General features: G+C 43.7%; 1 protein-coding gene across 5 annotated transcripts in view; it reads right to left on the reverse strand.

The window, feature by feature from the left end:
- Nucleotides 1-17,103, reverse strand: part of LOC309540270 (sodium/hydrogen exchanger 9B2-like) — a 29,196-nt gene that overhangs the window by 7,157 nt on the left and 4,936 nt on the right. For 2 of the 5 annotated variants that reach the window (XM_082237001.1, XM_082237002.1), the window contains exons 2-8: nucleotides 11,242-11,342; nucleotides 10,036-10,177; nucleotides 8,223-8,393; nucleotides 6,657-6,799; nucleotides 5,262-5,389; nucleotides 3,840-4,015; nucleotides 461-567 (exon numbers count right to left, since the gene is read on the reverse strand). In XM_082237001.1, coding sequence (XP_082093127.1) covers nucleotides 461-567; nucleotides 3,840-4,015; nucleotides 5,262-5,389; nucleotides 6,657-6,799; nucleotides 8,223-8,393; nucleotides 10,036-10,177; nucleotides 11,242-11,301 — 927 coding nt within the window. In that variant the 5' untranslated portion in view covers nucleotides 11,302-11,342. Of the gene's footprint in view, nucleotides 1-460; nucleotides 568-3,839; nucleotides 4,016-5,261; nucleotides 5,390-6,656; nucleotides 6,800-8,222; nucleotides 8,394-10,035; nucleotides 10,178-11,241; nucleotides 11,343-13,743; nucleotides 14,037-17,103 lie in introns of those variants that run through there. The other 3 variants (XM_082237000.1, XM_082237003.1, XM_082236999.1) reach the window with 3 other exon arrangements.

The raw sequence follows: 17,103 nt of genomic DNA on the forward strand, positions 1-17,103 counted from the left end.
GCCCCCATGAAGCAGTTGCTGAGACTGAAGATCCCTGCCTAGGTCCCCTCCTCTCCAGAGTTTCCCCAAGCAATCTGAGACTATGCCTGAGTGAAGCTAAGTTCTCCTCTGCCCTCTTCATGCCTCCCCTAGGGAGGGAGAGCTTGTCACAGCAGCAGGGGCAGGACACCCTTGCCTCTTCACTAGCTGGACTCATCTCTGCCTCTTGGCAACCACGCAGGCACTGTGCAGTCTGATATCTACATAAGTTACACACTACTGGCTCCAGGAAAAAGAATGCCAATAAAATACACTGGATTCACATCTTTGGGAAAGAGTGATTTTGTAACGCTGACAATCTCTGGATCACATTCTCAACAGTTATAAACTAGGACATGGATAGTGTCTTTTGCATCATTCCCTTACCACTTCCCCTTGATGAGATGCAAGGCTGAAACTTTCCAGCAGCTTCCTTTCTTACCTGATCCTTGCTTGGAAAGAACCAAATAAAAATTCCCAGAAGGCCACCAGCTCCTGCGCCGATTACAACTTCTATTAAACCACGGAGGATACTCCTGAAGACAGAGCCTTTTTGGACGCAACAGAAGAAAAGGGTGTAAACACAGATTTTCATTTTCCTGCTTTGCTTGCATAAAGTTTATGCAGGGGATAGATTATGTCTGGCCTTTACTGAGCATGAGTTCTAATTTGTTTGTAGTTATACAGCAATGAGTATTAATCCTTATTTGCTTGAGCAGTGGTTATATTATTCCCATTAATCATTAGTTTATCCCACACTTTTCTTTTCTTTTTTAAATAATTTTTATTAAGTTTCCATTTACCAAATTAAACCTATCATACCAATTAATCCGAATTATAACAATACACATCATAAAATCCAAATATTTTCCAAATTATAAATTTTTGTGGGGGGTACCCATGCTTCACGATCGGCAGGAGTCCAATCATCTATCTTCTGCTGCTTTCATGTTTACAGTGATGTTTTCAGTCCCATCTTCTCAACTCCTTGTCGTTACTCATTTTCCTTTTCAGTCACCTCCGAGGTTCTCTCCACAAGTGGATTGAAAGAAACAGTCTTATTTATATTTTTGTGTGGACTTTATAATGCTCTCTCCTAGATAAATCCAATAGTCCAGGCGTTCCGTTCGAGCAGGCATTCGCCATCTTGTTCCATTCCGATGAAATGCAGTCTAAATGTCCGCTCACTAACTTTCCAGACCCACTGCATCGTAAATTAGTCTCTCCAGGAGGGTAATAGCCCTTTCAAGTTTACGATCCCAACCTGATAACAGATCTACGGCTCACCCTCCCTAAGACCATATATCGTGCAACAAAGGTCTGCCTGTCCATGTCGGATCACATTTCTTACTGCGTCACAAAGAGAGCCTCTCTTCTTTCCAAATCTTTCACAGAATAAAACCTTTAACTCATATTATTTCCCCCCCCCCCACAGTTTATTTTTAGTCCCACTTGCAAATTGGTTGTTGAGACGGTTCTTCTAAGGGGGAGGGTTGTTAGGTAAATCACATAGTTCATCCCACACTTTTCAGTGCCTTTCCTGCCCTCCTCACATTCCTAAAGTCCTTCAAAAAAAGTGAAGTTGTTGTACTATGGCAACAGAGCTTTAATTCACTTCAAACCCACATTCCCAGCTTGTTCACACTTCTGTCTCAGCAGCGTCTACACCAGGGGTCAGCAAACTTTTCCAGCAGGGGGCCAGCCCACTGTCCCTCAGACCTTGTGGGGGGGGCGGACTATATTTTGAAGAAAAGAAAGTGATTGAATTCCTATGCCCCACAAATAACCCAGAGATGCATTTTAAATAAAAGGGCACATTCTATTCATATAATAATAATTTATTATTTATACCCCACCCATCTGGCTGAGTTTCCCCAGCCACTCTGGGCGGCTTCCAATCACTTGATTGGAAGCCACCCAGAGTGGCTGGGGAAACTCAGCCAGATGGGCGGGGTATAAATAATACAGCATTAAATATTTAAAACTTCCCTAAACAGGGCTGACTTCAGATGTCTTTTAAAAAGAAGATAGCTGCTTATTTCCTTCACATCTGAAGGGAGGGCGTTCCACAGGGCGGGCGCCACTACCAAGAAGGCCCTCTGTCTGGTTCCCTGTAACCTCACTTCTTGCAATGAGGGAACCGCCAGAAGGCCCTCAGCGCTGGATCTCAGTGTCCGGGCAAAACGATGGGGGTGGAGACGCCCCTTCAGGTACACAGGACCGAGGCCGTATGTAAAAACACTCTGATTCCCGGACTGTCCACAGGCCGGATTCAGAAGGCGATTGGGCCGGATCCAGCCCCCGAGCCTTAGTTTGCCTAGCCATGGCTCTACACCTTGCTTGGTACTGTACACAGAATGGAAGATGGCAGGATCCCCAAGGATGTGCTTTTCGGGGAGCTGGTTTCAGGCACCAGGCCTGCTGGTGGACCAACTCTGCACTATAAAGATGTCTGCAAATGAGACATGAAGGCTGGCAACATCAGCCCTGTCGTGTGGAAACCCTTGCAGACGACTGCAGTGTCTGCAGACAGACAGCAGGTCATGCATTCACAGTAGTTGCCAGAGGAGAAATGAGCGCAGAGAGAAGAAATGTCCTGAAGAGTATTTTCAAGATAGAAAGCAGACAGAGTTAAGAGCATGTCTTCCAGGGATCTTTGTTTTTGTTTTAAAACGCAACTACTGAATTGAGAGGCTTTGTGCAGACTCCCACAAGAGGTGGAGGACTCTCTTTCCTTGGAGGTTTTTAAACAGAGTTTGGATGGCCATCTGTCATGGATGGGTTCCTGCATTCCTGGGGGCTGGACTAGATGACCCTTAGGGTCCCTTCCAACTCTAAGATTCAATGATTCTATACAGGAGTTGCAATTGGTTCTTTGTCCAGCAGGTGGCAGCCACTGTACCACAGCAGAAGTAAAAGAAAGAAAAAAGAAATGGTGCTCACCTGCTGTGATCGTTCTACAGTTTCTAAAGTGCAAAGATGAATATAGGAGGAAAGACAAAGCTGGTGTAACTCAGCTCAGAACCAGAATGCTGGGTTCCTTCCAGACTGTCACTATACTGTGGGATGTATTCAACTTCATACCTGCAAATTTAGGTTTTCACATAACAAACCACCTTTTTCTTTTTTTTTAAGCAGACTTTTTGTAGTAAGCAAAGTGATGGGAAAGCATACTAAAAAGTCTGGGATAACAATCAGTTGATGGGAAGTCGTATAATCTCTGTGCAAAGAAATTAGGATGAGTGCTCACTCAGCAGTGGCTATTGTATAACCACTGCAGGAAGAGATAAAAATGAGTGCTTAATAAACAGCAGACGCTATATACCCGCCACACAGGCTTTGTGCAAACAACTCAGGATGGATACTCAATAACAGGTCTTCAAAAAAACTCATCTCTGTAGTGAACTACTACATAAAATAGAAAAGTTTAGCGCAGCTGTCTCGTGCAATGTGCTGCTTTTGCTACCTCTTTCATGCATAGCACTTAGTTGGAAAGCTGCACTGCAAAATTCATAGCTGTGTGGAGTTTGAAGGATGGCCGAGTTGCAGTTTGTGCGTCATTTCAGAAAGTGCAAATTAAGTAATTTCCCCTTTAACGTGAATGGAATGGAATTCCCCTTCTCCCAATCCCAGCTGTTTGACAACATATATTCTCTGTTAGAGAAGAGGTCACATCACAATGAAGCCTTCCTGAAGGAAGTCAGCTTTCTCCCACCCTCAAGAGAAATAGCACCGCATTCAGCCTCCCAATTCTGTCTATGTTTTTTCCCCCTAATGGGTCCATGCAGTGGCTTTTCATTCCTAGGGAGTAGCTCCAGTACCTGTGGAAAAGGCCATGCCCAAGAAGGTGTTGAATCCTGTAATGGCCACGATATCATCCAGGCTGGCAGCAGCTATTACCAAGGTAGGAATGCCTTTATCAACACCATATCCTCTGGATTGCAACATCAGCAATGAAAGGACGACGATAGCAGGAGACACAGCACCTAGAACAAACCTGAAAGGGCACAAAATTAGCTCTTGGCGAAAGAAGGGAACATTACATTGCTTCCTTCAGATAAAACTTTACAGAAGATGATGTATCAGAAATTTCTGGAAATAAATTTCTCTCCTCTGCCCTTCTCTCTATAATCACAACAATGCACTCTGTGTTGTAAAAAAGGGAAAGCAAGACACAGCTGTGTGCAGTGCCGGATTTACGTATAAGCTAAACAAGCTATAGCTTAGGGCCCCACTCTCTTGAGGGCCCCAAAAAAAGTTAAAGGGGGAAAAAACCTGGATGTACATTTCCAAAATGTAAGATAAAAAACAAATAAAATAAAACCTACATACAGCAACAGTGTTTTGTGCTGTGTAGGCTCCTATGATGTAAGTAATGGGCCCCACCTGCTAGTCTGCTCCCTAACATATCAGTAGTTTACTCATTTCTATATATAGTGGTACCTCGGGTTACAGATGCTTCAGGTTACAGACTCTGCTAACCCAGAAATAGTACCTCGGGTTAAGAACTTTGCTTCTGGATGAGAACAGAAATCGTGCAGCGGCGGTGTGGCAGCAGCGGGAGGCCCCATTAGCTAAAGTGGTACCTCAGGTTAAGAACAGTTTCAGGTTATGAACGGACCCCTAGAACGAATTAAGTTCATAACCCAAAGTACCACTGTATAGGGTGCCTACACGCTGCATGGACTGGTTGCATGGCAAAATATGCAAATGACTATTAAGTCAGGCTTCCCCAACCTGCGGCCCTCCAGATGTTTTGGCCTACAACTCCCATGATCCCTAGCTAACAGGACCAGTGGTCAGGGATGATGGGAATTGTAGTCCAAAACATCTGGAGGGCCAAAGGTTGGGGATGCCTGCTATTAGGTCCATAAATTACCACATAGCATATATTCAACACAAAAAAACAGTGACAATTTGTTGTTGACAAAGGACAGCTGGACATATAAAGGGCCCCATTACCTTCAGTAGCTTAGGGCCTCATCAAACCTAAACCCGGCCCTGGCAGTGTGTCTTCTCTGTGTTTCTCAGTGTTGCCACTCTATGAAACGCTCCAAGCACCTTCATTATCCAGACTGGTAATGGAATGCAGGAGAAGGTGTTCTTTAATAACACTAAAGAACCCAAACGATGCATCCCCTCAGGGCTCGGGACTTTGCGCACTGTGTTTAAGGTTGCAGTTGTAGGTATTCCTAGAAGATATGTAGCGCTTGCAAGCAAGAGACAGCAGAGTTATCTCTTACCCTAACATAAACCCCCATTCCCATGGCAAGTTCATGATATAGTGAGACAGGACAGCTGCTGCACAGGCTTCCGTGAGGCAAGGACCAAAGCTTAGTCTGAAACAGATCGCTTTCAACTTGTTCAGAGCCTGAAAGACAAAACACATTGAAAAACAAAAAACTGTTGTCAACTTCTTTTTTACTGTTACGTAAAATCAGTTGAGATTTGCTCTGCTGTACTCAGCTTTGATTGTAAGGGACAATACAATGCATTATAATAGGAGATTGGAAGTGGATTCAAGGTGTTTAGGATGAAGATAGACGCACACCTTTCAGTTCGTCTCCTGCAGTGTGAACCCAGGTCATCAAAGTGCATTACAGATATGCATTCCAGAAAACTGCGTACTGGGTTGGCAATAAGCCTCACCCTTAATTTCAAGAATTAGGGGGCTTGTAAGTTTTCCCCCACATTCTTTTTTTAAGCAATGCATGCACAGGCAACACTATCTAATTTTAATTCCCTTTGGGTGAGAGAGAATTAGAGACTTGCAATGCCCTTCATTTACAAAAATACAAGCAGAGCGTAAGTGGAAGTAATTCATAAAATATAAAACAGTAATTAATTTTTAAAAAAGGGTCTGTGGATCAGGAGCTGTAACAAAATACAGTGGTACCTTGGGTTACAGATGCTTCAGGTTACAGACTCTGCTGTCCCAGAAATAGTACCTCGGGTTAAGAACTTTGCTTCAGGATGAGAACAGAAATCGCGCAGCGGCAGCGGGAGGCCCCATTAACTAAAGCGGAACGAATTAAGTTCTTAACCCGAGGTACCATTGTATTCAGTAAGATGCTCAGCCTTCACCTTAAAAAATTCAGAAACTTATGTAAAAACAGTGACAGAGATTAGGGGTAGAAGTGTGTTGGATTGGTGCTAGCCAATTGGTTGCCCTTCACAGATGTATTTTCCCCAATGTACATTGGCATTGCAAGAAACTTGTTCCAAAATATTTTCCAGAGCTTGCTCCAAAGCAAAAAAACCCATACTTTTGTACCAAAGCATACCACTACAACCGCAATAAAAAATACTGTATCTGTTTTCATTCTTCCTTAGGAATGGAAAATTTAAATAGAATGGTGCTTGAATCCAAGAGCTGTGGCTTTGGCATCTAGGTAACAACTCTGTTTTCTGGGTTCTGCAAATGTCTCTGATGTTTAGAGAGCGGTGGGATAGAGAAATTATATCTAGCATATTATCTAGTGAATATTTGGAGCTGGGAAGAGTTTAAAGAATAGACAATCTTTCTGCAGGCAACATTCTTTTATTTTGCTTTTGTGTGGTCGCCAGGAAAGCTCTTTGCCACACATCTCAGTGTCCATAAAGATTTTGCATGTGTTAAGGACCATTTGATACTTCACCTGTGGGTCGAGGCCAAGACCAGCAAGAGCCAAGATAATTGAGAGGGCAATGTTTCGCATGGTAGCTCCCCATTTCACATTGATCTGGACTAGTTTACTAGTGTACGGGACATTCCTGATGAGAAACCCAGCGAGCAGCATCCCTAAATGGAACAGAGAAAGGCATGTCACTCATTGTCGACATCACAGGCGGCAAGCAACATTTGGAAAGCACTGGACGAAGTGGCTGCAGTGTTAAATCATGTGCCAGAATAACAATATGGAATGGGGCTGGGATTGGGCTATATCACTGGGGGAGAGGGGTTGAATCCTTTCCCCTCTACCCTTTCACAATTTAAATCTGCTGGAAGCCAGTAACAGTTGCAGGCAGCTGGGGAAGAGAGCAGTATATGAATGCCTTTTCTCCAATCTGTACCAAACAACAACTGTGGCACGAATTTAAGTCAAGGAAACAGTTTTGTGGGCAAAGGTGAAAAGATCCCTTCTCCAGAACTGCAGCCCAGATCCTTTTCTGTGGCTGCTTATAAGTCTGAAAAACCAGTATCTACTTATCTAATTTACATGGAGATCTCACTCACAACTGGGAAACACTGGCCTGCGAGTGCTCCAATTGAAGACGCTCAAACTCGGGACGAAAGGGAGAACCATGCTAGGAGGAAGGCACACTTGGCAAACCCTCACTACTGTGATTAACTCCTGCCTGGAAACCTATGTCCCCACTATGGAAGGACGTGGGGATCCAGAATTGGCCTCCACAGTCACTTGCGGACTCAGTGAAAATTGTATTTATAGAAGACAATTTTACTCGGCTACGAGCGATCGCAGAAGAAGAAGACGACATGCAGATACAATTCTCTCTGCCCCAACCACTCTGTGCTGTCTCAGGTGGAGAAGGAAAACAGCCTTCCATCTTAAACTGACAGTGACTGGTAGATGCTATTCTTCCTTTTTCTATTTGACAAGACACAGAGATCCCTGGGACTGATGCTACTGTGCATCAGTTGGAATTCAAACTCCCCTAATACACTTACATACTTGATGAAACAGGTACAGTATATGACCATCAACATACAAAGAAAGATCCTAACAGCAACTTACATATGCATATTAAGAAACCAGCTTTTCTTAAACAAACAGCTCCTTGTCTTTTGTCACTCTCCTGCCCAAAATACAGGGGACCCAAGTCCAGCTCAGTCTGAGAGGTAGTTAAGCACATGTATTCAATGGGGTTAACAAGACTGACACCTTTTCCTCTTTTGGCTGGATGGGATCGTATGTAGGGTGATGCAAATATGCTGTATATCTTGCTTACACTTGAGAGTCCTCTATTACTCACTGGGGAGAAATGGACAAAGAAACTCTTTAAAACTAGAAATACCCTTTGTAACATTTCGGTTACCTGAAGGAAATAAGCCTATGACTGATCTCCAATGGAAACCTCTTGAAATGATGCATAAATAAAATGGGAGCCTAAATTGACATTTGGACAACTCTGCTGTCATATTGAAAAAACCAGGTCTATGTAAAAATAAGATGATGCACGGTACCTGATAAAGCAATACTTACCAAAAAGACGAGGGAGTGGAGGGAAGCCAGGTATTCTAATGGACTCCATAATTTTACCACCAAGTAAAGAACAAAAGAAGAGGAACAAAAGTCCAAAGACATTTCCACCAGGAAGACATTCCTTGCCTATAACAGCCCAGAAAACAGCCCAGATCAGCGCTGCTGCTGCTACTGGAAAACAGGGGAAGAAATGCTTTAGCATCCTTCAGAAATCATGTTACGTTCTTCAGAGCTTCATGAAAACTGATTTTTGGTTAAAGTAATGAAAGAAACAAAAGTTGCGCTAGTAATGCACTTTTCTGTGCCGTTTTTTAAAATTTTCTTTTAATTTGATTCTTTATTTAAAGCTACTGTCAAATGCTTGTTGTCATGCAGTCAACAATGATGGGCTGTTGCAAATCAGCTATGGTGCTAAATGTGCTACCATGCAACCCAGGCCACAGATGAGTGTGATTGCTTTTTTATTGTTGTTCTGCAATCTAAATAGATTTTAGAGATATTTCAGATCTCCTCCCAGTTACTGTTATTTGTTTGAGAACGGGGATTTTTCTTGGCAGCCCCTCCTGTTCTTTCCCGCTGCACCAGAATGGGAGCACTGGAAAGTGAAGATGCAATTTTAGAACAATTTCCTACACAGCTCTGGCAAATGAAAACGGAAGTTACAGGGAGCCAATGGCACAGAGGAGCTTCCATACTTATCCTTCTTTCTTTGTTCTTGGGCAATGAATACTATCTCCAACAAAAAACAAAAGCAATAAATACCATTGCAAATAATATAAATGGATTAATAAATAGTAAAACTTTCCCCTATGTGACTATTTCATCAAAGATCTTTAGAGATTTCACTCAGTAGCAAGGCATGAATCATAATGTTTTCTGCAGGTCAAATTATTTGGGTCATATTCTGTACACATTAGAGGAGAAAGTGTCTCTTTGTGTGCTTGGTCATGACCCACTTTCAAGATAAATCTGCATAAATGTAGTGAGGATTATAAAGGATATAGAACTTTTGGGAGTTCACTTACAAGAGAGAACATTAAGACCAGGCTTAAAAGCTTACAATAATGATTAAAACAATAACAGTTAGGAATGAACTGCAGAGCTGATGGATCAAAATGGAAGGGATATCAGTTATCTTGTCTGTTTAGCAGACAAAAGAATTTCAGTGGCGTTCTGAAGGTTTTGGTTAAGGCTCCTGAAGGTTTTACTTGATTTATCACACTCTGATTTTCCTCCAAAGAGCTCTGAGTGGCTAGACATATCCAGGCAGGTTAACTGAGCCAAACCTGCTGAAGAACTACACATGAAAATGTTAGAATATGTTACATGTTTCTTGCCAATTCACCTCTGAAGGGTGCTTGATGTCCCACAATTAATTATCCTGGGATAATTGGCCTTGCAACTTCCTTAAACCTCTGGTTTGTTTCTGCCTTGTAGAGGTGGATCAGAGGTTGGAGGTCAACATCCCCACACAAATCAGAGACCACGAAAACAATCCCAGTAGTGTTAGCTGTGACACTGTGCAGAATTCACAGTTCCATAGGCCAGCAGAGTAATGTCTGAATAAAAGCCAGTAATTAAGGGATCAGCTGATTGTCGGTGACTTCAGTCTCCACTGGGATTAGTTACATGCTGGAGTTCTCCACCCTTGCCAAAAGGGGAGTCACCACTGATCAGCTGATATTATACCTTTTTAAATATAAAACCCTGGACCTTAAGATTAGGTTAAAAGAAAGAAACCAAGACAATTATAGCCAATAGAAAACTAAAGGGTGGCTGTATTCTCTTCCCCTTTTGCATTCCCTTTGCATACCATTTGTTACTATTTCAGCAAATATGCCTTGTGGAGGGAAAATACATATTTGCCGCAGTTTTCCTGGTGGCTCCTCTTCCACCTGCGGTTCAAAATCCTTCAGTGACGCTGCCTCTTCATTTTCTACAGGAAGAATCTCCTCCTGATTTAAAACAGGGGAGAGCGGAGGATGACACATTATCAACAATTGACGTACCAAATAATGCCGGAGTCCTAAGAAGTAAGTGCTACTCAACTCAATGGGACTTACGGTACTTCTGAGGATATACCGTGACAAGACTGGGGATTTGGAAATCACAAGGTGAATAACGTCAAAAGGACCACTCCTTAATTATCCTTTGTAAAGTTACCAGGCACAGTTATCTTTTGTTAGTGAGATTTCACCCACTAACTGGGTCTTCTTAAAATTCTTTTGAATGGGGCAAAGGAAGACCTTTCCCCGTTCCAGCTGACATAATCTTGGTGTGCAGTGTGTGCCTGCAAAATGAGCCAAATGAGGCAGACAGGTTTTCTGGAGAGGGGCAAAAGAGAGCTAGAGAGGTGTAGGGCAGTAGACTTCCCTCTCTCTTGGGCAATAGGGCGGTTCATAAAAACCTTCTTTTAAAAAAAGAAATGCCTGCGCCAAAGGTCTTATCTTACTGCACTAGGGATTATATAGCTATATCTGAAATTTCATGCATATCAGTTAATATCTTGACCCTCCTCCACAAAAATAGCTGTTTACTTGGCCATTTTCCTATGCTGTGAGGGCTGAAATTTCAGTTCAGTGGAGCAGGGTCAAGATATTAACTGATATGCATGAAATTTCAGATATAGCTATATAATCTCTAGTGCAGTAAGATAAGAGCTTTGGAGCAGGCATTTTTTTTTTTAAAAAAAGTTTTTTTTATGAACTGCCCTATAGGGCATACTTAAGCTGTGCATATCCACCTATGCTGAGCCTGTATATTAAAAAAAAACCACAAAAAACAACACCCTGAAAACACATTAAGAGCCTCCACTAGTTAGGGCTGCCATATGTCTGGAATTTCCTGGACATAGCTAGGATTCGCTATGGCATCCTGGCGGAATTGTCAGATAGCGGCTAAAATGTCTAGGGTTTGTTTTTTGACGATTTGACTAAAAAATAGGTAAATACTTCATGGGGGTGTGTCATTTTTGACCCAAACTGTCAATATATTTATAAAACATGTAATTGATAAATACCTGAACTATTTCGGGCTCGGAATCAACCTTATTGGTCTGCAAAGACCAATATCCCCCCATCCTTGCTGTTCTTCACAACATCCTCCGACATGCTGACCAACCTATGATTTAAACAAAATGTATTTCAGGTGCCATATATTCTACCTGATTTAAATGGGTTTCCCCCCACTCCCAACAGCATTGGGATTTCTTTCTATTAATATTTAAACACTCAGCTTCCCAACCACAGGGTTACTTGTTAAATTACAGTGGATTTCAATCCAATGAACCAAGGGTAGAAGGAAAAACAATGTCAGTGCTCTTCTGCAAATGTCTGTGCAAGTTCATACAGTGCTACAATAGGCAGGTTACACAGCAATACTCCAGTTTCTGCCTGAGCATCAAGTATGTGTTTGAAGTTGCATGAACTCTTGTACTGAGTAAAAGAACATCTTTGGATTTGGGTTTCTTTTTTTCTAGTGCACTGCTGTAGCAAAATCTTGCAGATCAACTCACAACATTTACTAAACTGTGTACAGTATTTTTTTCTGATCTAGTAAAAGATTAGTAGTCTGTGCTGCCATGCTGGCTGCAGAGGAGGTAAGCCTCCACAGTGAGCACACTGATACAGGTTACAGTTTCTAGGCTGTGTACACCATACCTTTAAACCACATTCCTTCCCTCAAAGAACTCTGGGTACTGTAGTTTAAGAGGTGCTGTAACACTCTGAGGTGTAAACCGCAGTGCCCATAATTCTTTGAGGGAAAGAATGTGCTTTGAATGAGCTTTAAAATTATAGTGTGTGCAAAAGGTAAAAGATAAAGGACCCCTGGACGGTTAAGTCCAGTCAAAGGTGACTATGGGGTGCGGCGCTGATCTCGCTTTCAGGCCAAGGGAGCTGGCGTTTGTCCACAGACAGCTTTTCGGGTCATGTGACCAGCATGACTAAACCGATTCTGGTGCAATGGAACACCGTGATGGAAACCAGAGCGCATGGAAACAATGTTTACCTTCCCACCACAGTGGTACCTGTTTATCTACTTGCACTGGCATGCTTTCAAACTGCTAGGTTGGCAGGAGCTGGGACAGAGCAACGGGAGCTCATCCCGTTCTGTGGATTCGAACCACCAACCTTCTGATCAGCAAGCCCAAGAGGCTCAGTGGTTTAGACCACAGCGCCACAGCAGCAATGATGACCTTAGGGTGCTAAAATCAATGAAAATTTTTAGTTGTGGTTTGGCAAGGTGGAGGGGCCAAATGTTTTTGCTTTGTTTAGAACTATGGCAAGAATGAGAACACCTCTAGCAACCCTGGTGTATATTGCTTAGGGTTCCATACGCCCAAAATTTCCTGGGCATATCTGGAATATTGCAGCCAGAAGCTCAACAACTTTTCTGTCCAGCTTTTCACTTTTTGAAATATGGCAACCCTGATATTGTTATGAGTTTGTGGGTGCCAGGGTTTGTAGGTGCAAGACACCCACAACTCTTGTATTTAGTAAGTGTTAGAATTTAATCAATGCTTGGAGAGTTAAACTGGAAGCCAGACCCTTAATAACTGGACTCAGCTCCCCATGTTCAAAAGATTGCCTAAAAGATGGGCCAATTGCAGAGAACAAGGGGAGATGGGTTATTAGCAAAGCAAAGACTCTGTGCCAGCCAGCAAATGCAAGGAGCCTCTCTCTGAGCTCTGAGAACATTAGAAGACAGTGCTAGAGTTTTTGTTAGGACATTTTAGGCTTTCACTTGGCTGTGTTGTGATCAATGTAAAAAAGGTGTCAGTCTGTTACACTTAGCAAGCTGGAGAAGGGGCCCAGAGTACAATGTGAATTGCCTGTTTTGAATCAGAGGCTGCAGCAATGGGAGAGAATAGACGCTCTTGGAGGGCAATGTTTTGAACCTCTCTATCGTAGGCTCAGGTTGTGTGTGTGTGTGTGTGAATAAGCCATATATCATAATTACACCACAGTCTCCGCTGTGCCTCATTTCCAAAGGAAACATGAACCCTGGGTAAGAGGGGATCCAAATTGTAAACAGCTTTTCAAAAGCTTCATATCAAGATCACCTCCTAAATACTTGCTCACCAAGACTAAGGCTGAAACAACCCTTAAGACACTTACTAGGGTGTGTAAATCAGTGGGCCTTACTTCCAAGTAAACACGCTTGGGATTGGGCTGTAGCCAGTGCTTTTTTTCTAAAAAAAATGTTTAGGGATCCTCTCCTTTTCCTACTCATATTGAAATACTGCCCCTCAATGAGGCTAAACGTAGATTCACAAAATGTTTAGGGGTATGTGTACCCCGGCATATCCCCAGAAAAAAGCACAGGCTGTAGCGCTCAGTCACCTCTGCACTGACTTACATGGGAGTAACTTCCAGTGAACCCAGTAGGGTTTAAGAAACCATTAACTGGGCCAAGCTGCAATACATTTTCCATCTCAAGCAGCTTGGCTGAACAAATGTGGGCCGGTTCAACGGCGGATCAATGTAAGCGCACATGCCGGCCCTCAGGGATAAATCCCTACCTGTCTTCGGAAAGTCACACAGAAGCCGCTGCTCACCCATGGAGGGCAAGAGGAGACAGAGGGCCCAGAATAGCTGACCACCGAGGTGGCTGAGGCCGATTTACACCTTCCAGTGGCCAGGCCAGGAGGGCAGCCTTGAAGAGTCAACCTCTGTCCCTCAAGCTAGGTTTCAGCGGCAGATTGCCAGGCTGGCTCTGAGGCGACCATTTCTCTCCAGGGACTTCACCAACCCTCTGTCAAGCCATGGAAACCAAGATGGCGCGGATTAAATCCCATCCTCTCCAACATTCCGCTTGATTAACGGTCGCTCCTGACCTTCCGGAAGGAAGGAGAACCTGGAGAAAGAGTGCCAGGCAGCGGGAGAGAAAGCTAACTGGCAACCGGGAGGAGCATTCCCCTCAGCTGTTTGTGTGGAGAGCATGGCGGGAATTCGCTTTTTTGTTGTTTACAAAGGAAACCAACAAGCAGTTGGCTTGGACTGCTGCACCCACAAAGGGGCATTGAAGATTATCTGAAGCCACTTTCACACAGCAATACATTGAGTTTCTACTTCCCTTTTTTTCTAGCTTTAAAGCTATATATTCTATAATTGTTTGCATGTTTTACACATTATATCTAAAATAAGCCAGCCGTCATTAACGATCAAAGTGCTTAACTGCATCAATAACTTGAAAACTTAGAATATAATTGGATGGACACACACACACATGTGTGTGTGTGTATACAGTGCTTTTTCTGGGGGGATGTAGGTGTACGCATACCCCTAAAGCCTGGGGAGGGGGGAAACCCTAAATCAATAAATACAACTCACTAGCAGTGATACTGATGTAGAGCAGAACATTCTTATTTTCACCTGGGAATGCTGGAGGGCTCCAGGTGTGCTGCCCAGTGATATAGGATAGGTAGTCAATGTGGGGTAGGTACTCCAGGTGTTGTTGGACTTCAAGTCCCATCAACACATGACTACAACAGAGAACAAGATTGTCAAGGGGTAGAAAAGGGATGTTTATTTTGGGTAATTTTGTATTTTTGAATTTTCTTAACAGGATTTTTGGGGGTGGGGTATTTGTTTTGTTTTGTTTATAAAATACAGAATTTGTAAAATGTGAAACATATCTTCTTCAAATAAAAAGTTGTTATAAAAATATTATACCAAATACACATAGACATAAGGGTAAAAATTATATTGTTGCAAATTATTTTTCCTCTTGAACAGTAATATTTTCCAAAATACAGATCTTTACAAATATCTATCTATCTATCTATCTATCTATCTATCTATCTATCTATCTATCTATATCTATCTATCTATCTATCTATCTATCTATCTATCTCTATCACAGAACACCATTTATTTCATTAGTCCTTGCTGAATGTATGGGTCTGGGGTCTGCAAGGTCTGAGACTGTTTGTATCTTAAGGCCATGTCTCCCTAGAGTGTAAAAAAAGTGTCAGCATGAAGGAGGGTGAGGGGCTTAAAAGATTAAAATGTGAAAGGAACATTATTATTATTATGACTCATTTATTTTCTATACCACTTTATATTTTCAAGGGGGGGATCTCAAAGTGGTTCACAACCTACATTAAAAGACTGAATAAAACAAGCCAGAATAAAACATAACTGAAGTAAGTCAAATATAAAGTATTCATTCAAAGCAACATAATCAACAAGAAACTAAACTATTATCTTAAAGATTTCAAAATAAAACTGTCAGGGAACTGACATCAGAGGAAAGGGAGTTGGTAGGGCTCCCAGAGACTGGGAGAGAGTCAGCAGCCAAAGCAGGGACCAGTAGGGGGAGCGAGGGGTCTCTGGAGGAGGATCTCAGTAATGCTGAGAGAGACGCAGCAGCCCAGGCAGGAAACAGCAGGGGAGAGAAAGGGGTGAGAGACACATCCAGCGAAAATAGCGGGGAGGTGTCAGAAGCAACTGCAGGGAGACCCATGCTTCGCCGGAAGCTGCCACGTCGTGAGTCCAGGAGACGCGTTTCCGTTAAGGAACTTCTTTGCTGGAAGCGCTTCCGCAGGCAGCCACTGTCAGACACTACTAGTGACTAGAGCAGACATGTCTGAGGAGCTCTGTCACACACAGAGGTTTGTGGGGCCGCACAAACTCTGAAGGGGCACAATTTTAAGCACAAGCAGCTAATCATCCCCTGACAGCAGTCTGACAGTCTTTGTACGCTGCCTGTGCAGGAGAAAGCATCATGAGCAACCCAGCCGGAACCGGAGAGGCAGGGGTTGGAGCTGGTCCAAGCTTGGAAGAAAGGTATCAAGCTCTGGAGGTCCAACTTGCGCTGCAGACGGCGAGGCTCGAGGAGAGAAGGGCTCAGGATGCTGACAAAAAGGGGAGAACCACTCAGTTCCCCAGAAAGGTACCAGGATTGGTGCAGAAGTTTGGGGGGGACCCCAAGGATTACCATGCCTTTAGGACCGAGATGCAATATGCCCTGAATGTGCAGTTTGATGAGTTCCCTGATGAGGAATCGCGAGTTGCTTTCGTAATTGGGCATCTTGAGAAGGGGGCGCGGGACTGGGTTCGACCCCTGATGGCAACGCACAACGATATCCTAAAGGACACTATGAAGTTCTTTCGTGCAATGGATATCATGTTTTCCAGCGATATTGAGGAAGGGGTGGTGCGCAGACAGCTAATGGCTTGCAAGCAGGGAAGCAGATCTGTCCGTGAGTACTGGACTGAATTTACCATGCTGATTCACAGATTGGGGTGGGATTTATCGGCAGCACCCATTCAGATGCTATTTGAAGAAGGTCTTTCTTCGGCTGTGAAAGACGAGCTGTCCAGGAGCCCCAGGGCGGTGTCTATGGATCAGCTGACCAAATCTGCGCTGACCATTGGAGCGCGCCAGGAGGCAAGAGCCTTGGAGAGGCGGGAAGGGAGAGGGGAACGTTGGAAGGAGTTACGCATTCCAGACATTCCTGAGCCAGCTTTCCCGCCGGCAGAGCCGATGGAAATCGGAACAGCCCGCGCGCGCGCAGTTTCAAAGCCCAGTGAGGGGGCGAAGAAGGAGGGAAAAGGAGCCCGGAAATGCTATCTCTGCCAACAGCCCGGCCACTTTGCCAGAGTCTGCCCCCAGAGGAAGGAATGGCAAGGGATGGTGGGAGCAGTTGAGGGGGGAGAGCAGGGAGAAACGGAGCAGGTAAAAGCCAACGCCTGGTTGCCACCGTCAGGGCACTGCAGCCAGGCCAAAGAGCAGTAAAAGTGCCCGTGCCAGAAGCTCCTTGACCTGCTCTAGTAATTGAAGTGTCGCTAGAGCTGCAAAATGGACACCCCCTAAAAATAAAGGCGCTGTTGGACTCAGGCAGCTCCTGCAATTTTATGAGCAAGGAGTTTGCTGC

This window comes from Podarcis vaucheri (genome assembly GCF_965113315.1).
Source record: "Podarcis vaucheri genome assembly, chromosome: 9".
In the NCBI taxonomy this organism is placed as follows: domain Eukaryota; kingdom Metazoa; phylum Chordata; class Lepidosauria; order Squamata; family Lacertidae; genus Podarcis; species Podarcis vaucheri.